The 22,177-nt window shown below is 39.0% G+C and overlaps 1 protein-coding gene across 17 annotated transcripts in view; it reads right to left on the reverse strand.

Moving 5' to 3' along the window:
- The window catches only part of LOC124422302 (mucin-5AC-like), a 244,176-nt gene that overhangs the window by 218,095 nt on the left and 3,904 nt on the right, over window positions 1-22,177 (reverse strand). For 5 of the 17 annotated variants that reach the window (XM_046958580.1, XM_046958579.1, XM_046958566.1 and 2 more), the window contains exons 1-2: window positions 9,463-9,560; window positions 8,241-8,412 (exon numbers count right to left, since the gene is read on the reverse strand). In XM_046958580.1, the coding sequence (XP_046814536.1) occupies window positions 8,241-8,412; window positions 9,463-9,545 (255 nt within the window). In that variant the 5' untranslated portion in view covers window positions 9,546-9,560. The other 12 variants (XM_046958568.1, XM_046958576.1, XM_046958575.1 and 9 more) reach the window with 12 other exon arrangements.

The following is a 22,177-nucleotide window of genomic DNA, read 5'->3' on the forward strand; positions in this document are numbered from 1 at the left end:
TTTCCAGAAGCAAGTTTCGAGAGCGCTCGCGATTTCATCGGAAACTTTCACATCCCTCGATCGCTTCTTTTTTTTCTCGTACTCTTTCTCTCTCTCCCTCTCTCTCTCTCTCTCTCTTTCCCTTTCTCTTTCTCCGCCACGTTCCGTCTCTCTAGCATGGTACGCTGCTAACGGGCATTTCGTTTCGAGCGCATGCATGCTCGAAATTACACGCTAATGATGAGGAGGAGGTAAAATAATTTGAATTTTTAATTAAAGTTTACCAGATAACATACATATTTTTCGCTGGATCACGCTTTATCCAACACTGTGATAGCGATATCATTGTCCTTTGATTCTAGTCCGCCTATATAATAAAAATACGCTATTGTTCATTATCAGTATAACGATAAAAAATGGTTTATTGTTCGTTATCCACTGAATGCTTTATTTCAGATATAGAATTTTATTCATAACTATTGCATAAAGTGTCTACTCTATTACGTACATAATAAATTGCTATACCTAATTATACTCATATCTACTTCAATTGAATTAGAGCGTAGTAGGTATGCGATAAAGGGTCGACAAAGGCAACGAGAGAAATCTGACTCGTGGTTCGACAAAGGATGAGAAGGAGCATACGAACAACTGGACCAATGATATTTCAAGATGATATGTGCACGTATCGTAATAACGCGTAGGTAGTCAGTATACTCGGATGTAGTTAGTCAACGGGAAGCCATAACTGCCGCGTAGGCGGCCGATTTAACGACGAGTGAATAATTACAGGACTTTACGGTCCGTTGCTGGAGAGCTTCGTAAAATAGAGGAGCTACTATACTCGCAGTTATATTTACGGTCCAACGATGACGGCAATTTCGGTTTAGAAATCAACGAGAAAATCGTTGACACTCGAATTTAATCTCCTTACAAGTCTAACGAAAATTCATAATCTTTCATTTGTAATGTTCAACACGATTACGTTCATTCTTTCGTATATCTTTTTATATCATTATCGTTTGTAGCAAGAGAATAATTTCAATTTACAAACATGATCCTTGAACTTACTCTTCTCATTAGACTAATATAAAGGTGAAAATCAGATAAGTTCGTTTTCTTAGTGCGAACATTTATAATAAAATGGTATTGTTACTTATTACATCGAAGTTCGCGAAGAAACGGATAGAGACCATTAGTGGAGGTAGATTGCGGTTGCTTAGATAATCCCTTTAATAATGTAAGTCGATGAATGAAGAGCAGGAGAAAGAGCTTAACTATGCACGACGAGACCGTGGAACATACGTTTCGGTAAAATCTTTAATTATAGAAGGTTGCCTTGATGCATCTTGATAGAAGAAATAAAAAAGGAATATTTTCCGAAACAGTTACATAATCGTAAAAATACTTAGCGCATTAATGGGATATAAGTCGGGGTGGCCGCTTGGAAAGGTCGATATCGAAGGATACGAAAGGGCAGGTGCCGACGACACAAGGAGGTGTGTGTCGCAAGGAGTGTCGAACGGCCAGGTCTCGTGACAAATAGAAGCTTTGTGTCGCGACAATGGGGAGTTTATTTCCGGGCCGGCTGGGGCTACAATGTAGGCACTATACTGTAATTAAATTCCCAAACCCAAGGATTCGGAGGTTATAGAGGAGCCAAAGCAGGGAAGAAAGAGAGAGAGAGAGAGAGAGAGAGAGAGAGAGAGAACGTGGGTCGGCAGACTGAAGTAGAAGAGAGGAAGGAGGTTGAGAAGGCAGAACCTTAGCATATTGCATACTGACCACTCCGCAACGCTATGGTCTTTCCTACGGCAGACGCCATATTGTTTGCCGTATGTTCCTTCCTTCCTTCCTTCCTACCTTCCTTCTCGCTACTCTCTGGCTTGTACCAAAGCTAAGATGAAACGAATTCCACTTACAAATTCCATTGTCCGAGAGGAAACGGAGATCGGTGGTGATAAGCGTAGGCTAACGTGCTCAAATACGTTACGAGAGAGGTTTCGTTAATAATGTAATCTCATGCAGTTCCTCTCATAGATAATAATCAAGCCATGTGAAAATCAAAGGAAATTGAACAAGTCAGATATCGAATACCTAATTATTTTCGTAAAGCTACGAAAATGTACAATGTATATGTAAAGTAATCAATTAGTTTATCGCTTTGTTTTAGATTATTAGCTAATATTATACCTAAAAATAGACAATATAGGTACACACATACATGTACACCTTCTATATTTTAAAGTACTACGAAATTTTTTTAAAACTATTATTAATGGACAATATAATTGGACATATTTGTAACTCATGTTACCTATTACAGAAGTTTACACTTTTCTAACTTTCTTATCGGCCTGCAATCTGCAATCTCTAAACTACAATAATAATTATCAATAAAATACAAAGTTTCCTTTGTCAACATTTACAAAAATAACTACAGAATCCAACATAGATTTTATATGACATTATTATTTAAAATCTCGATCAATTATAGGAAAGTAAATAACATTAGCCAATTTTCTCAACATTAGAAATACAAACACTAGGATGATTGTCGGTACCGGCTAAAGAAATAGATCCTCGAAGCTTAGTGGTCGGCTCGTACGAAAAGTAAAAGACATCCTAACGTTCTCTTCAAGGAATCTTTCCCTTCTTCAAGGAAAGGGTTCTTCGAATAATCTATATTGGAAGGTGCTAACTGAAGTATTATGTACTCTAGCTTCGAAGCAGCAAAAGAAGGGATCTCGCTTAGTATAAACTAAAATGAGAGAGAAGAAAAAGACAGAGAGAGAAAGAGAGATAGAGAGAGAAAGATGTTGCGAGCGGAAAGTTTGATCCTTCCGTTGAAGGTGGATGAACTTTATTGCCGCTCGTAACGTCAAAAGATGTACGTCGAAAAATAAATATGACGACGTAAGTTATTTCTTTTAAATAGAATACTTTTTAACCTTCCAAGTGTAAAATCAATATATAGAACGATTAACGCTAGTTATCACGTTCTAATTTCATTTTTAAGCTCGTTTTAAAACTCTTCGCATGTTCATGAGAAGAATATACGTGTGATACCAACATGCAAAACACGATAGAGAGAAAGCAGAATAGAAGAGATCGACAAAGTATTGCACTAAGCAAGCTCGAAACTAACGTACGTTCGAAAACCGTCGAGATATACATGAGAGAGATAGAGAGAGAGAGAGAAAGAGAGAGAGAGAGAGAGAGAGAGAAAATAAGAGACAAATACAATTCTGTACTAATTTTTCAATAAGGTATTACGATCCTTCAATATCTTAAAAGTACATGCATATGATTGATTATTCGTAAATTAACAAAACAGTTAAGGTCCTCTTAAAATGAGTACATAATAATAAGAAGGAAGAAATGATCGCTTTTATTCTCGATGGTATTAACAAAGTGTGCCGATTCTTGATTTGGTTTTCGTTCGAGACGTCAAAGTAAGCCGGGATCACGCGTCTTCGTGAAACAGAGATGGAGTTTTAATGCGGGGCAAACACACATATAAATCCCAAGCTGCCGAACGTGAGAACGTATAGGTCTTAAGAGCAAGAGAGATACTAAGGAAGAAGGTAGAAAGATAAGCATGCGGAAGGGAGCTATCTAAAGAGAGAAAGAGAGAAGGAGAGAAGTAGACGAAAACGTTCGTGCGCGGCTTGTCAGAACGGGGTTGGCTAAAATGAAAGTTGGAGCCACGGCTTGCCGCAGCAAATCCGGCTTGATTAAAACACCGTAGGAGGAATCCCTTACCCCTTTCGCTCTTAGCCACCAGCCATGGTCCCTATACCACCCCCTTTATTTCAACCTTCTTCGGTCGCCAAGGAGCGTGCTTGCGCACGCGCACGCGCGCACTCTCACGCCAAAGTATAATCTTAATGCAGTCTTATACGAAGCGGAACGAGGCTATATTTCATTATAACCCCGCAGTCCTTCCGGAGCCCTTCGCGAACCCTTTCCATTTCGACTACTATAAGCGTAAGGGCGACTGGGATTTTCCTTCAAGATATCGTCCTTGCCTCGAAGAAGGGGCCTTCGTCGTTTGGAACCTCCTCTCTCTCTCTCTCTCTCTCTCTCTCTCTCTCTCTCTCTCTCTCTCTCTCTTTCTATAGTTCAAGGTAGATGATTCGAAAAGAGAAAGAGAGAAAGCGCAATGGGTGAGGTGAAAGGGGGAGAAGGGATTGTAAGTATCGAAACGGCGACATTGGCTAAAGTGCCTCGCCGTAATGCCTTCCCTAATCTTTTCCCCATCCTGTCGAAAAACTACCCGTTTCTCGCAAAATGGGGGTATAGAAGGTAACAGAGTAGGGCCGCCGAAATTATAACTCATGATCGCGTTTGATAATAGAGATGGCTCGTGAAGCTAAGGAATTAAAGAGCATGTCGATAGATCTCCGATAACACCTCGGATAACTTTCTTCCTAACAAATTATTTCGTTTCTCTTGTTTTCTGTATTTTTTTTTTTTTTTTTTTGTTATTTTTCTCGTTCTTCGGTCTGAATCGAGCAGGACGCATTTGAATAATTATGATATTCGGATTCATCGACAGGTAAAGTTACAACGGTGATATACAATTATTTACAGTGGAATATCAAACACTGACGTCGATTAAAACGACCGTTGAAAGTTGCCGACGAAGGAATAAGGTTGACGGTTGGGGGAGACATCGCAGCTCGAAACTTAAGGGGGTAAAAACGGGAGTATATTTACGATGTTACAATGCCCTACGGACTAATCCTCGCCCCGGGCATTACCTAGACCGATCGAACCCTCTTGCTTTTCCATGGAATGCAAGCGTACTTTAACGCCAGAGGAAGTTAGATATCCCTAAGAATCAATATCGTCTTTCGTTTTCTAATAGGAATTGCGAGGAAGTAACGCGACGGTGATATAAATGAAAAAAAAAGAAAAGAAAAAAGGAAGAAAAGAGCAATAAGTCGTAATACGATTTTTCCCTTTAAAATACTTTCGAGAATTCATCCGAGATCTGACTACCTAATTGACACGATTTTTATAAACTCCCCTTGTCGAGGGTTAAACCAGCTTTTGTACGATCGTCGTCGGGGTACGCTCTTGAATCCTCCCATTATATCAAAAGAATGCGACAATACCAACTCATAATTGCCCTATTATGATGATCGTTCCGCGTGAAAAGGTTCGTTTCTTTCAAGTTAAGAATTATTTACTTTATTCCCAACAGCATAGGATAAACATACCGCGGAGAGTAATAAATCATGAGTAATAAACAAATCTTCTTAAGAGGATTTACGGGACTAGTTTTCTAGTATTTTGACAACGCTTTTACGGTTTAACAAGAGATTAGCGTTCATCAAACAGATACCTTTTTCAGGGATTGTTGTGAAAGGACCAAAAGGACAGATTTAGTTAACCCTATTCCAATTCAAAATATGTTAACGCTTAATAAATTTAACAGGAAAGATCATTGATTTCTTTGTAGTTACTTTAATGTTCAGTTTTAACTTTACCATACTTCTTTGTGCGAACAAAAAAGGAACAAATTATGATACAAAAGAAAGTCAAATTTTATTCGTATAAATAATTTTGTTTTCTATCCTTGGTTAAACCTTCTGGAATCACCAAAATCACAAAAGAAAAACGTCGTTGCTAACCCGCATTATATAAGGCGTACAAGAGAGAAAATCTAGAAGGAAGGCCGAAGGAGTATAATCGTAATGGTAATCGCGCCCCTAACGACCCTACAAGTGAAGTCAGAGCAGATTTAGCATTAATATTCTAAGAACGTTGCGCGGAAGCCAACGGGTCTTAACTTCGGTCTTTGTAATAAAGAAATCAACAGGGAGCAGAAAATGATAGTCAGCTGGTGACTTTCCCACTGCTTGCCGAAAGAAACAATGGTGTAAAATGATTATTTTTTAACGCTAGTAATATTGAGTGGTAGCTATATAATATCGAATACATTAGGACCAATTTATATTGATAAGAAAACATTACATTTACATTCAATACTTGCTAGTAGTATTGATTCGTAATCGACATTTAACATTGAACATTCCAATTTATTTTTTGTTTTCATTGTAATAGAATTTATGTAGTAAAAATATTTTTATAAAGCAAGTAAAAGAAACCCCGAGGATACACATGCAACACCCTCTGAAGTCAACCCTTCTAACTCCATAACCAGCAGTTGCCTTTATTGATTTTACAAATTCTCTTTTCTATGTAGACTCTTTATCTACTAATTTTATCTTTGTAGAACAAATTAATAGCAAAGAGTAAAACTTTTAACGAACAGATATTAGTCTTATATAGACTTTTGAAAAAAGTCTAATTCAATTATATCATCTAATTTGTTTTCTATACAATGACAAACTACAACTACCTAGAAATATTTTAAAGCATCGATTACTATCTCGTAAAAAACTATATGATAGTTCGTAACTTTGATTTCACGGTATAGAATTTGTCTTATTCAAAACGTCACGGAATCCCTTAGCCTTCTTCTCCCTATTCGCCGTTGGCTAAATAGCTAACTTCGCATAACTATCCTAATAGATTATGATTATTGTGGAGGAAAGCTCTGATTTATGCAATTATCATAAATTCAGACATGCCCGCCGTATCCTCAAGGCGCTTTTCCTAGAGTCTCATTCACAAAATTTCAATAGCAAATTATATCCCTGTAAAGTACGCGTCACCATTTTCGTAAAAGATCTTTTATACGAGACAATGTCATTGCTCGTATAAAAGATTGCAGTTTCTTATCATTTCATTTTCGATATTTTCTTTGTATTTCATATACCTATACAAGAACGAAAGTTAATTTATAAAATATACGATAAATTTATAATAATGTTTGGAAAATGTTAGATTGACTCATGATGTTGAATATTTTTACAAATATTATGTAAATAAAATATTAAAAAACAAAACAATTTTATCAATTGTACAATACAAACTTATCGATTTTTTATAAGTCTTTGGTCGGTAAAAAGGTATCTCTATTTTATAGCTTCTACTTTATCGACAAACAGTATTTTACTTGTACTTAGATATACAATTACCATCGACTAAGATGTATTAATACCGACATGAATGTCGGTAAGTAACTACCTCAAAGGGTAACTATGATACAAATTATTATTCAAAATGTTGATTAATTGTTTATTCTTAAAAATTTAATATTTTTAAACATTATATAAATGCTATTGATCATAATTTTTATTTTATCATATTAAAAGACTTACTGAACGTAGGTAAAAAAGATCTCTACCCTAAGCAACCCTATCGATGGTTTTCCTTCGATATTCGTACTCAAGACGTTTTTGCTTGTAGCAGCGCCACGAAATTCTTGCGGCAAGCGCATAAAATATCGCATGAATAGAAGTTCCATTCCACCCCCAATTATCTCGACTAAACTTTCCCGACAACTCCCAAGAGGGTTGAAACGAATCAGAACTTCTCGAGAAACTTTAAAAATCGTTATTTTGCTGAGGTAGCGGTATCTTCGGCGAATCGTCCATATATTCCTTAGCTATTCACGAATTTAATCGCATAGAACTATATGAAAAAGATGGGAGATAGTACAAAAAGTAGCTAGAAAAATTTATCATCTATAAGAATACATTTATACAAACAAAATTGCATATTTTATTTTAACTAGAATTAATATCACCGTACTCTAAAATGAATTAAAATAGATGAAAGGAATCATTAATGAATGTGTTGAACTATGAATGCGTTGGTGATAAAGTCGAAAATTATCTGCTTCGTTGCTCGTCACCAGGTTTGGCTTACGTAGACATTTATACGAGTAATAACAATATCCCACGTGCTGAATGATCGATAAAAAAAAGAACAAGTCTGACAAAGTGAAACGTCAGCGGTTTGTCGTTACAATCGTTTCGCTTTACGTTCCCTGGCAAACCTATCTTTTTTACGTCTCTTTTACAATTTTATAGCTAAACTTTTATCAAAGAACGCTACTATCTAATTCGCAAAAAATCGCACGAACGAATCGGCACGAAGAAAGAAAACAAAGGAAGAATCCCGATAAGTCGGAACTTATAAAATGCATATAAGAAGAGAAAGAAAGAGAACGAGAGAGAGAGAGAGAGAGAGAGAGAGAGAGAAAGATCGATAGTTCTCCCCTTTTATACAATTATTTTTATCCGGCTAGAATCTCTTGCTAGATAATTATATTTCGATCTTGCCGTTCGACGCGACGAAATTGAAAGTTTATCGGTTATATTCATTTATACCTCGCTTACCTTTTTCGGTGTGGGATGCAAGACGGTGATTGGCACCTGGCGGGGAGTAGAAATCGGCAATGACCGAGTTGGTTCTTTCGTTGAAAATTGCGATGGTTTTGTCTCTCTACTGGATGGCAATTCGAGAAGATGTTGTATCGAATGGTTCTTTCTAGTCTTCTTCGACGCCATCCTATCAAAAAAAAAAAATAAAAAAAAAATAAAAAATGATTTTACAACATATATAAAATAAATCATTTTAATAAACAAAAATAAACATTTACATAATATAAACAAATTTTAATGTTAATCTATTAACAATTGTTAAGCTGCAAATAAACTTTAATAAACAGAAGCGATAAATCTTAATTCGGATGTCACACGTGCATAAACGGCTTTTCGTAGAAACATCGCAGCATTGGATATCAGTTGAAACTTTCGCATTTAACTTTTCCGTCCTGTTGGGGAAACGACCAACAAAGCTCATCACTGGAAAGTTTTCCGAGACAAGGACAACCGAGCGAAGCGAGAGCGAGATGTAGCGTGGCGCGCGCCACTAGGACCTAAGTATACCTACATACACTTCTACAAGCAAATCCTCAATATACCGGGTGTCCTGCTTTATATATTTCTAACTGAAATAAGTAATCGTTAAATAACGGCTGATATACGATTATGATCACACAAATGTTAAATATTTTCAAACAAAAATCCTCTGTTCAAATTTATGAATGAATAATGTAATATGAATGAATTACGAATAAAAAATATACGCCTAATGTATCATGTTATAATGAAACTATAATAATATCTTTTTTCATTTAATACAGAAAATGAAATGGAACATACAATTCCAATAAATAATAATATAAAAATAATGAAATAAAATTTTTAAAAAATTAATATTTTCAATGTCATTGATAATTATATTTTCTCTGAACTTTTTTAAAATTATTATTCGAACTTTTGAATCATTAATCGAACGAAGAAATATCAATCATTCCATGTAAATCCATTCTTTCGAGTTTCAAGAAAAGAAATCTAAAGAATTGAAAAAAAAAAAAATTGAAGAATAACAGAAGAGGTGTTTCGCACGAAAATCGGCTCCCCTACAGGGGTTGCTGTATCGTAAAAGTGTCGGCGTTCATATGTATATGTATATGAGAGAAGAATAGAAAAGGGAAGAGTAACGTGGAGGGATGAGTCGTGCGCCCAACATCCGAATATCGTCGGGGTAACTCACCTCGAACAGTCGCGAAAGTTTCTCTCTTCCTTCGTGTTTACGCACGCGCCAATCGTACAACACATACGTCCTAGCACGTGCATATTGTTCTACGCGCATGTCCATTCTCTAAACTAGTGTGTGTATGTGTGTATTCGTTCACACGAGGGCGACGAGATTACGACCGTGACCTTACCGACAGATTCGTGGACTGAGTAATTCTAGAAAAAATTTCAAATAGAACATTCTAAAAAAAAAGACACGAATGATCGCCGTTAAATAACAAGCGGTGAAATTAAATGTATCATTCAGAGCTTTTATGATATTTATATACTTATCAACGAAGATAAAAATTGAATTTTATTTATTCTTTAATAAATTAATGATCGTTTAATAAAAAAGAGTTTTAATATATATTGAAATCAGAGATCCGATACTTCGGTACATTATATATATATATATATATATATATATATATATATATATATATATATATAACTTAACGATTGAATGAAAAAGGACAATTCGATCTTTATAATCAATATCGAAGTTAATTAACTAATCTGTTCGTTCAAAAAAAACTTACATGGAATGTACAACGAATGAAGTACGTGGCAATTATCTCTAAGCACTCGACTTGTCGCAGAGTGTATGTGGTTGATTTTAATCAGACAGCTCGCTCGTTCGAAATGTATAATATTTTGATGAGATCGAATAGAAGCGAATCATTTCGATTGCGTTTTTGCTTCGCTTAAAATCGAGTCAATAATTCATTTATTAAATCATTAAATTCGTTACAAAGAGTATTTGTTATCAACAATGAATATCATTCATAAGAGTGAAAATATTGATTACAAGCTTCCTTCAAATAACAAAGTATTACAGATTTCAACACTTTGACATTCATTTGCACTGTTTAAAATTAAATAGAAAAATTATATAACTTGTAACATCATGGGAAATATAGATTTTTATATAATTCTTGAGATCATACGAAATATCCCTTTTACTTCGAAAGAATGATACGAAGCATCGACGAGAATACACATGCAGTACAATACCGAGAATCTACAGAAAGTAAGAAGTACACTTTCAATCAAGCAAATCTATAACTCAGTCTACTGTGAAGTATGTACTCATTACGACACAATAATAGATTATTATGTTATTCTTTTTAGCTTATTTATGATATACATTCGTCTTTCACAAAATTGATATAGAAATAGAACAAGACCTTCGAATGAATGAAAAGATCGATTTGAACATTATGGTCCAACAATGTTGTCGAAGTGAAAACGATCTCGTACTATCCTATTCCATCGGTATTTATCATTAAAATTTCTAACTTCGAGATAACGGCATTTCCAATAATTAACTCGAGAACGGCTAATTACAAGGAAGAAAATATAGCAAACATTAATCCATAGCTACATATTCGCTCGTCGGATCGGTGATCAAATCTTTGCAAACTTTCAAAGTCTCGAATGACTTGGAAGTAGAAAGACGAAAGAAAAAGAACGAAGATGGAGATAAAGGAGGAGGATGAGGAGGAAGAGGCGGAGGGAGGAGGAAGAGGCGGAGGGAGGAGGAAGAGGCGGAGGGAGGAGGAAGGGGGGAGGAGAAGAAGAAGAAGAAGAAGGCGAGCAGTACGTATTTCAGTCATCCAAGCAACTTTTGCAAGTTTAATGCCCGGGCGCTCGAGTAATTTAACACGACGAAATTAACTTTTCAGTTTTACCAAAGTTTCCTGGCAACTTAACCGCGCCTTTACCTCCTCCAAGCCCACCTCCCGTAGACTCGCTGCCTCCACAAACTCCTAGCACCCTCACCCTTCTCGTCTTTCACCTATACGAAGACTCGAGAGCAACTTTTAAAACGCTCCGTCGTGGTAACAACTGCGCGGCACGGCGCGGAGCGCTACCAAACTATAATTTCACCCTTAAGACCCAGAGTTTACGACGTAAACTTTTCCGCTCGCGAGCAGTCACGATGGGGTGATGTCGATACTTCGATTTCGATGGAAGAAAAAAGAAAAAGAAAGATAGATAGAGATAGAGATAGAGAGAGAGAGAGAGAAAGAAATGAGAGAAAAATGTAGAGAGAAAAAGAAAGAGAAAAAGAGAAAAAGATTTGTGCGTAAAAACAATCAAATTGGCGAAGCGATAGAAAAGTTTTGAAAGGTGACTCGTATCGATACTTGCGTCAAAGGAAACCCAACGAAAATGATTACTCGAATTTACCGACTTATATCCGCGATATCGAATAAAGTATTTCGTATCTACAACCTTACAAACATAATTTATATAGATTTTCTAGGAGGTTTAGTGTATCCGCTCTTAAGAAATACGATAGCATCGATATCGAAGAGTAATGCAGCGTAATGTTTAAGATTTAACGACTTTACTTAAGTATGCAATCGGTACATTGATAAAACACTTCGCAATAACGGAAATGCATATATTATATATATATATATATATATATATATATATATATATATATATGTATAAATATATATTTACACATGTAGAGACATGCCTTCGATAATATTCCTATTACTACGATACCCTCACGAACATTAACAAGGGCTCGATTTATTCGTTGATTCATCAGCAATCATATCGTTGACACGCGAACGATCGGTGAATTCCTAATTCGCCATTAAGATTTATCGAATCGATATTCTATTAATCGTACATCCATAGCGTGACCATAAAGTGTGCAAATCGAAACGAATACATCAAATCGAGATTACTTTTATCTTCCTTGTATTTCTCCTCGCTCCTTTTGCTAACTTCTCTCTCTCTCTCTCTCTCTCTCTCTCTCTCTCTCTCTCTCTCTCTCTCTCTCTCTCTCTCTCTCTCTCTCTCTTTCTCTCTCTTTCTCTCTGTCAGTAGCATGGTAAAGCGGCAAGAAGGGTCTCGGTCGATCGACTTTCGAGTTCCAATCCGATGATGGTAGTTTGGCAATATTTTTCCAACTAGATTTGCGTAGCTATTACACCCACACGATTGACTTTCTGTTACTTCCAACATTTTTCTTTTTTTTTTCTCTTTTTCTTTCATTTTCAAAGATCTCTTTTCGCCAAAACTCAGCAAGACGATTGCCGAAGTGATACGAAAACTTGAGATTCGCGGCTATTGCTCATACCGAAATGTCAAGTCTTCCAGCAAACAAAGACTGTAATGACGGAAAAAGAAAATTCTTCTATTTGCATCATTCGGAAAATTCATGGTCGCAAGTCGAACAAATAAAAATGCACTGTTCTAGATTCGAACCGCGCCTCTTGCATGTCTTCCAAGATCGATTCGTATCCTAAAATCGTGAAACGAGAGCAAAAGAGAGAGAAAGACGGAGAGAAGGAGAGAGAGGAAAAAGAGATGCAGAGACAAAAACAAAGACAAAGAAGGAGAGGAGCAAATCGAAAAACTTAGGAAAAATTCTACAGAGTGAGAAGAGAAAATCGCTTCTCTATCGAACGTTCTTCTCTTTTTCTTTCTGAAATTTTACGTGAATAGACGAGCATGTTAGATATAGGAACATATCGAATACACACGAGTTTTCGAAGACATTTCCTTAGATAAGGAAATATCCTGCTTGTTTTCTAGTTTACACTTTAAAAAAAAAGTCTCTCGATTTCTCGTGAATCAGGCGCACACGTGCAAGAGTCTGCGTTGTCAAAGTTTCTCAAGAGACAAACTTCCAAACCACATTTAACAGATATATGAAAGCCGAGCCTATCTAGATGAATTCGAAAAAATAAATGTATCGATCGAACAATGCGATTTCCATTTTGTTATTTTCGGAAATTGATGAAACTCGATACTACATGATAAACATCATCCAAATTTAAGATCTTGAATGGATTCCGAGTATCAAGTCTCGTCTTTCGTAAAAACTTTTCTACTCGATTTTTATCTAACTCGAACATAGCAAAATAATATACCAAGATCGCATTAACGTCTGTCGAAAGAACCAATCCGCTTTTGCAAATCCGTGTAGATTTGCGGAGCAATATTTCTACGAATTGGACGTTGCAAAGTTTCTATTTATTCTTCTATCTAATAAAGATCGGAATTCTACCCACGTAACCTAGAAAACAGGAGAATTATGTATATAAATATAGGTATACATACATAAATGAGAAAGACTCATTTCTATTGCAGAATCCATTAACGAAATGTAACTATTAATCAAATGAACGTTTGCCTATCCTCCTTAGAATAAAAGAAGTATATTAAATAGCATAAACAATAAATGAACAGACCGCAATTAATCCAAATACATAACGCAATATGACCTCTTTCTGCTACTTTAAATTAGAAGCAGAGCTATCGTAGCACGTTTTACTCCATTCATGATGAGAAAATATGTCACGCGACTTTATAATTCAAAGACCAAATAGTTAATTATACTAAATTAAAAATGATCATCTTCTCACTAATCTTTCGAACGAATCGTGATCAATGGTTAATAGACATGAATTACTAAATTAACACTTACGTATAAATGTAATAAAAATGAATAAAAAATCCTGTCCATCTACAATCCTAGACATCATAGAATCAGACAACTTACGCGACCTATGTATACACTTATCGTTGTCATAAGAAGACTCGGTAAAACTGCCTATAAAATGAATACGAGAAAAAGAGTATTTTCTCGTGATAAAGAGCAACGGAATCGTCGGGTAAACTCGAGCCAGCAAGTATTCATACATTTCATCGTGTACGTACGTATATACACACGTACCAGGAATAACGTTAGTACAATAGGAATTACATGTAGAAACGAAAGGGTTAAAACCAACCCTATTGAATTAAACAAGAAAGACGGTACCCGTGTCATGGAAACAGCTTTGTAGTTTTTAACATTTGAGCTTCTGAATGAAGACAAGGTTTAGATGCACTTAACGAGCTTCTTTTCTACACTGCGCTTGGATTTTATTACGGATACGTCTCGCGACATATTTTTCACAAGCCTCTGCAGTAATGAAAGAAAAAAGGAAAAAAGAAAGAAATAAATAAAGGAAATTAAAGGAGAGAGAGAAAGGAAAGGCTTCTAAAAGAAAGGCACAAAAGTGCAACGCTGAGGTCGACGCATGTTTTTCTGCACCCTTTTTTCCGCGTTCTTCCCACAGCACGTTGCGTTTACGCGCGTAACCAGAAAACGACAGAAGATGCGGTTGAGCCTTCGAGCAAGAGAAGATTAACTCTCATCTAACGAGTTCTTATGAAACGCAATGAGAAAACAATTTGGACTTTGTCGTTGACTTCAGTGAGGACTGCGAAGACAACTCTGACGAGGATGACGGCTACGAAACGCACGCGCGTGGAATTGAGGTTGAAAGGCCTTGGACCACGCTTCGAAGGATTCCAAAAGCCTCCTGCTAACAGCCACTTGGCAGAATTCGAAGCACAATGCCGACAACGCGGAATTACAACGCGCAACCAGGACGATGACGGCCTAATTAGGCTCTCCCTCTCTGTCTCTCTCTCTCTCTCTCTCTCTCTCTCTCGCTTATGCTCACGCTCACGTTCGCTACGCGCGCCGACTCGAATTCCAAGTACTGTTAAACGAGGGATACAATAATACATCCTAAAATTTCCGAGTTGGGTACCATGGCGATATTTCTACGAAACGCGTGAGAGTTCGAACGGCTGGAATAACTCCAACTAAACAACTTCCAAACGAGGAACTCCCATTCCTCCTGGTACCCTCGCGAGACTTTACACGAAACTTCGCTATCTTCGCCTTGGATAATGTTGATACTCCTTATCTTGTAAAGTTATTAAAACGTAAACGAGCAAAATGGCATCCAATTAAGAGAATTCGCAAGAACGAGCTTTATAGTTTACTCGGCGCTTTTTTAAAAACCTTTATTTAACATTGTTAGTGAGAGCCGATTATCCTCTCCGTAATGCATAATGATGGCTTTAAATACTTTGAGAAACTTCAAACTCGTTATTATTCTCTACGTCGTCGACGTCTACCTCGTCGTCGTCGTCGTCATCGTTGTCGTCGTCGTCGTCGTCGTCGCAAGGATTACGGTGGCCGTTTTTCGATCATCCATCCGACTACATAAGCAGAAAACTTTTCATTGCCGTATGAAAGTTACGAACATACAACGAACATACGATGTATTGGTAAGTTGTTTAATAGAAGGGGTTTGCGCACAGAGGATTAATCTCGCATTGAGCCTGCGCGCTGAGGAATCCCGATAATCAAAAGCGTTGATACTCTCACAACAAGCAAAGTTATATAGCCTATCCGTTAGACGATCAGCTGACCCGCATCGCTCTAACATAAGATGCTCTCGCACAAGCATCGATTTAATTAAACATAAAATTTCGATCGTCTAGTGATCTTAAATTACGCTTAAGAATTTCTTCCTATCAGACAAAGTATTGATACAGATATTTCTCACACTGTTTCTTAATCGAATCTATCACATTGCAAAAAAGTGTATTTGAAGGAATCAGGAAAGCGACAAATCCTTGCAAGAAAATATTATCTTCTGGTTGAAAGAACACTTTATAAGAAGCGCGTCACCGTAATTGTATCAGTCATATTTACACGTTATCCGGCACCGATCTCCTCGTACACGACGTCGGTCAACAGGGATTAATTCCAAGTACTTTCTTGACGCTACATCCTACTTTCGCTCACTGATATCGCTCGTAACAGGAAATCATCTAAGACTCGAGGAATAAGAATAAAACAAAAAAAGAAAAGAACTAAACAGAAGTACATACTTTGTTCATTCATACCTCAACGATGTTGTTAACGAGCTCGTAAAAAAAGCCGACGAGGTTCGCGTTAAAAATCGTTTATCACATTCGCTCGCGTTTCTTATCGCTCGTAGTACGATCGATACGATCGCGAGTCATATCACGACTATCATTTCTCGCGCGGCGCGCCAGCTCACTCATCCCACTGTGCGTGTCACCGGTGGGCACGCGACACGTTTACGTCGGCGGCACGCGTACCGGTGTTACCGACGGAGCAAACTCCGTCGTTAGTAGGTTAGAATCCGCTGAAAAGGGAACGTCGTGAGAATGAGTACACAGACTACCAGCAAACGTTCCTTCCTTCTACCCTCCTTCGAGCGTACTCCCTCTACAACCGTGGCATCTCCCGCAGTTTCCAGGATCTCGCGAAAACTTTGCTCGAAAGCGGCAGGCGGCACGAGTCCGTGTAGCAAACCGGTGGTGGTAGGGATGACAGATACCTATACGCTATCTCGACTTTCCGAAGAGAGCGAGAGCCAAAGAGAAAGAGAGAGAAATAGGAGGGGATAGAAGGGGTTACCCCCACTTTCTCTTTTGTCCGCTTCTCTGTGTGTACCAACGAGTACGAACGCGGTAAATAAAAAAGTTTCAAGTCGCCGAGGACTTTGGCGACGAGCAACGCGCAGGAACCAACATGGTGGCGCACTTCGCAAAACTTTCTCAAGATGCGTACGGTTTCGGACCGTTCTTGGATATTTATGTGAGCGAACACACGTATATACGCGTATTCGAGAAAGGCAAAAGTTCGAAGGAATATGCTGTTGCTCTTCCGAAGGAAATCGAATAATTCTTCGATGTATCTACGTATATACATACAATAAAATGTTACATTCGCGAGTCCAATTTATTCTCGGCGCGGGATATAAAATGCGTAAAAGGGTAGGTACAAAAGACGCGAAACATGAATATATTCACCCATCGGAATTAATTTGTCGATCGATCGATTCGAAGCAAACCGTGTCGATACCAAATAAAAAGAAAGTTCGCACGCTCTCCCTCCATTTGATTTAAACTTTTCAACAAAACTGATACGTCAATCGCGATATAAGCGAGCCGGTGGTTTTTCGATTAACCTGAAAATTGAAATGATAACACCAGCCGAATTTATATTCGATAGGCAAAATTATAAAATCCATCTTCGAGATATGATCTTTCGATCGCGTGGTAGAAAGACGAGTATGAAATGTCAAATAGTGGTAGTAATAGTAGTAGTAGTGTAGTAGTACACGCGAGCGACACGTGGTTACATGAAAACGTCGTTGAAAACGTCGACTATGACACACACAGAGAAGGATAAAAAGGAAAAAAGAGAAAGTCATCGATTGATCTCGATAAACTAATCGTACGCACGATGTATGCATACGATTTCTTTCTCATCTCGTAAGATCTTCGATCTAGTCGCGGAGGTAGCAGTACCTGGTCGCCTGCCGCCTGCCCTCGTGGGAGTCAGCTAAGGGAAATCAATATCTCACTAGGGGTAGAGAGAACACGAGAAAGAGAGAGGAGAATCGGCGAGAGTAGGAGGCGCTCGAAGGTGGAGGTGGAGGTGGCGGTGGAGGCGGAGAAGAGTCGCAGTCGACGCGCTCGTCGAACGCGAGCGCGCGACCACCGCGTAGTGCCACGCGTGAACTCGTGCATCGCGGTGGTGACACGCGTAAACTCGTTCGCGAAGGATTTCCACCGACCTCCTACTCCTTCTTCTTCTCCTTCTCCTTTTCGATCTCAGGCCAAGCTTGCTTTTCTCTATCTCTCTCTCTCTTTTTCTCTCTTTCTCTCTCTCTCTCTCTCTCTCTTTTTCTCTCTCTCTCGTTTGACGCTCGTTATTACCGGCCGTCGTGCGCTCGGTCGGTCACACAAACTCTACCACCACCAGCATCGGCATCACCACCGCGACCACTACCACCTCCACCACCACCACCACCACCACCACCACCAGCACATCCACCAACTACTACTTTAGGAATCGCCTCATAGTAGCGCGTGTAGAAGCGTCCCGCGTGGCGAGTCCCGCACGCTACTCCACGCTAAGCCACGTGTATGTTGCAAGCCGTAGAAAGCCCGATCGTTCCATTCCTGTCGGCCGCTTAGCGGGAACTGGAGACGAAAACCTTGCCTCCGCACCGCGTTCCTCTACCTCCGTCTCTCTTTCGTTCTCGCTACCGCGCTCTCCTGACTCGATCCAAACTCTCCCTTCATCCCTCTCGCTCTCTTTCCTTCGCTCCACGCGCTCGCTCCTCGACGAAACTTTCCCGGCGTCGAGACCACCACCACCACCACCAACACAAATATACGAGCTACGAAGGTGGTGGCAGCAGAAACGACGACGACGCACACCGCCGTCTCCGTCTACCCCTTCTCTCCTTCTTCGCTCTCTTCCAACCAAATCTATCCCTCCTTTCATTTCGATTCTCCACCCGCCACTGCTAACGCGCCTCCTTCCCTTTCCTTCATCGTTTATCCTTCCTCTCTCTTACTTCTTTACTTCTCCTTCAACTTTTATCCAACTTTTTCCCACCTTACGAACTCTCAACTACCCTCCCCCTACTATCTTCACGGACAACGACGACAGTACAACGACGACGACAGCACTGTCGCTTCTCCTGTCTCTTCTCTTTCTTCTTCTACTACTTCTTCATCCTCCTCCTCTTCCTCTTCCTCCGCCCCTCTCTCTCACAAACTCGCTTCTTGCCCTGGGGATGCGCGTTATGTATTAAAGTGCACATCTCGCCTTCGTAGTGTGATCCGCTTGCTTGGAAGAAAGTTTGCCGAAGATAGTTTCGTTGTTATCGTCTGTTCCTACTCGACAACTGATAAAAAGAAAGAGTTTTTTCGATGCCTTTCTAATTGCTTCCCGGAAATTTTTTCAATTTTCTGTTGATTAATTTTATATTATACTTATTTCCTAACCGACTCATATTATACAAACGATGACTTTTTGAATCTCGTTGAATTCCATTGTTTGAAACAGAAAGAAAGAGAGGGTGAGTCGACTTCACTTCGAAATTTTGGGCACGTATCGCCCTCTCTTTGAATGAATTCGCGCGGGACCTTGATTTTGGTTTACAGAAGTAGGTCACAGTGCTGAGAGAAAATCTACGGCTCACGTATTACCAAACAAACGCGCAAGCCAAGCTCGTTCGAATTTAAATCGATGCATTTAGCCGTCCGAGAATAGTATCTCTTTATATCGTAAATCTACCTAAGGCATTGCGCTATTATTTCTACGCGTTTCACCGCCGGCAGCGCGCCGCTGCAGTCATAAAAGTAAACACTTTCGTCGAGCCGAAGCGCTTGAGATTTATGGCTGTAACACTAATAAAACTTACAAGCAATGGTAGGATATACGACGAGAACATTTCTCGTTCTTTGCGCGAAGACATTTCGTGCGAGTGAACTAACGCTTCCAAATCGGTATGCAATCTTATGTAACGTTTAGAAACTACTTCAGCTTATTGATTTAACAATTCTCGCACCTTGAGCGCATCGTTTTCGACATTAGAATTAGCATGTACCGATAGAGGGTGGTGAAATTGATATCGACGGCAAGGTTCTACTCTACTGGGCTGACAAAATTCGAGTTTCATAATTCATTTCTCGTAACTTAATTCTTTAAAATTTTCAGAGATTATCGGAAATTGTCAAATTATCTAAAAAAGAAACTCGTAACTTAAATCGTTGGACTCGAGAAACGTTTCGCTAATGCGTCCTTCACTGTTTCTTGGAAAATTAGTCTTTTTCTGAGAAGTCGATTGTACGAAAAGAGAATAGATCATAAACGATATTAGAAGATTGTAAACGTACGAGTAAAACGCTCTCGGAAATGAGTAATAACGATAAGGACGTGGCATAGTGCGGCAAATCTTGTAAGCCTCGAGCAGTCCCGTCTGCAGCATCGCAAAGAGAGAGCACGTCTATTGTGGTGCATACTTTAAGCAGTGGCACGCTCCGGAAAGGAGATAGCGAGGATAGTGGTAATGGTGGCAATGTTGGTGGTAGTAGAAAAGACGAGAGAGAGAGAAAGAAAAAAGAGAGAGAGAAAGAGAGAAAGATAGAGGGTAAAGGAGCTCGTGTGCGCGGCCGGACGTCGTGACGCCTGCGTCAATCTGCGATTCATTGCCCTGGCAACGGTCGACGCGCTGACTGCCATCCTCTTTATCTCTCCGCTCGCTCTTTTCTCGCTTACCTCCGCGAACGAGCAAACGAACGATTTTAGTTTATCCTTTTTGGCGGGCTATTTCGTTCTACTTCGTCATACGCTTGCTATGTCTTTTTTTTCTCTTCTTTCCTTCATTTCTAGCTTACTACTACCGAGAACATGAAAACACTGAATTCGAATGCATCATCGACGTAACAAGTGCATTTTGTCATTTTCTATATTATCTTTCTATCTCCATACTCTTTTCCTCTTCTTTCTCTCTCTCTCTCTCTCTCTCTCTCTCTCTCTCTCTCTCTCTCTCTCTCTCTCTCTCTCTCAGTTGATCCTCCCACCGTTTTATTTTCCCCTTTCTCTCTGGCCTCTCTCTTTCGCCGCATTTACCGACTAACTTTATTTCTCAATCGGCGAAACGATCGGAATCGTGCCGATTTACGAGCTGACTTTTCTTTCTTGCTTCCGTTTCGGCTCGCGTCTTACGTATAAAATTACGATTTTCAAAGAAGCAAAACTTTGTCATCCTTCCGAACGAAAACAAAAAATGATTTATAAGAGACGATACATCGGTCGAAATTTCATACAATAATTTTGCTCCTTTTATTTGTTATCACTCTTTCTACTTTCTATGACACCGCTAAACGGTGCATAATCGAGGGGAGAGAAGAAGTTTCCCGTTCGTCGATTTTTCTCCTTGAGGGGACGATCGTTTTTCATTTGAGCCAAATAAAAAACGGGAATCGCTTTCAAGAGCGGACAAGCTAAGTTCAAATTACGTTTCGAAGTTCTCTATCAAAGCGCTTGATTAAAATTTGAGTATACCTCCGTAGCATGAAAATACTTGAAAATCTTTTCTAAATGTTATAATCAACTAACAAATTTAATCTAAAACAAAACTTTCTTATCATTATCTACTAATAGCATTTACGTAATCGAATATTCAATGAATTCAATTTATTAACTTCAATCTTTTTTATCCTTCAAACGAATAAGTTACATTAGAGTAACATAAAAAACACATATACTCGTTAATTCTCAAAGAAATCATTTTCGTCCCTCATACCTTATCTTCTCCCCTCCCCCTTTAATTCATCGAACTAAACGACGCGTTACGTTAGCAAAACGAAGGCCACCCTTAGATAAAGTTTTCTCGATGTCATAATAACTTCAGGGCTCTCTAAATGGTACGCATATCCGTAATAAATTGTTCTTGCAAAGTTCCTAGAAGGCGAGCTATATAAATAGTCTCGTGGATTCTCTCTGCCCGTAGCTCCCCTTCTACGATAGTCCTTCCCCCACCAAGATCACTCCCACTACCACCACTACCATCACCAGCACGAGCAGCAACATCGGAAAACGTCTCGTAAGTTTCGCTCACATGCCGGAGCAGCTCTACCCCTACGAGAACGCCAACCACTCTTACGAACGTCGCTATACTACTCTTAAAGATGCTTTTCATTGCACTCCCACATTGGGAGCGATTCGATCGATGCAACTGTCTCGTTCTCGCAAGAGCTAGCAAGGACTCTCTCAGCCCGGCCGATAGATATTCTTCTTCTCTTCTTCAACGAAGAAGAAGAAACTGAGTTCGCGTCCAGCCGAGAAGAACGCGTCTGGCACCCTTGTAGATACACACCGTAGCCCTGCTTCCATCCCTCTTTGCCAACTCTCTCCCTTCGATTCTCCTATTTCCTCTTTCTCGTCCTCCATCTACTTACTTACTCCTCTTCCTACCTCCTCCTTCTCTTTCCCCTTCTCCTTGTCCTCCTCCTTCTCCTCCTTCTCGTCCTCCTCC

The sequence above is a fragment of the Vespa crabro genome, chromosome 2 (assembly GCF_910589235.1).
Source record: "Vespa crabro chromosome 2, iyVesCrab1.2, whole genome shotgun sequence".
NCBI lineage: Eukaryota > Metazoa > Arthropoda > Insecta > Hymenoptera > Vespidae > Vespa > Vespa crabro.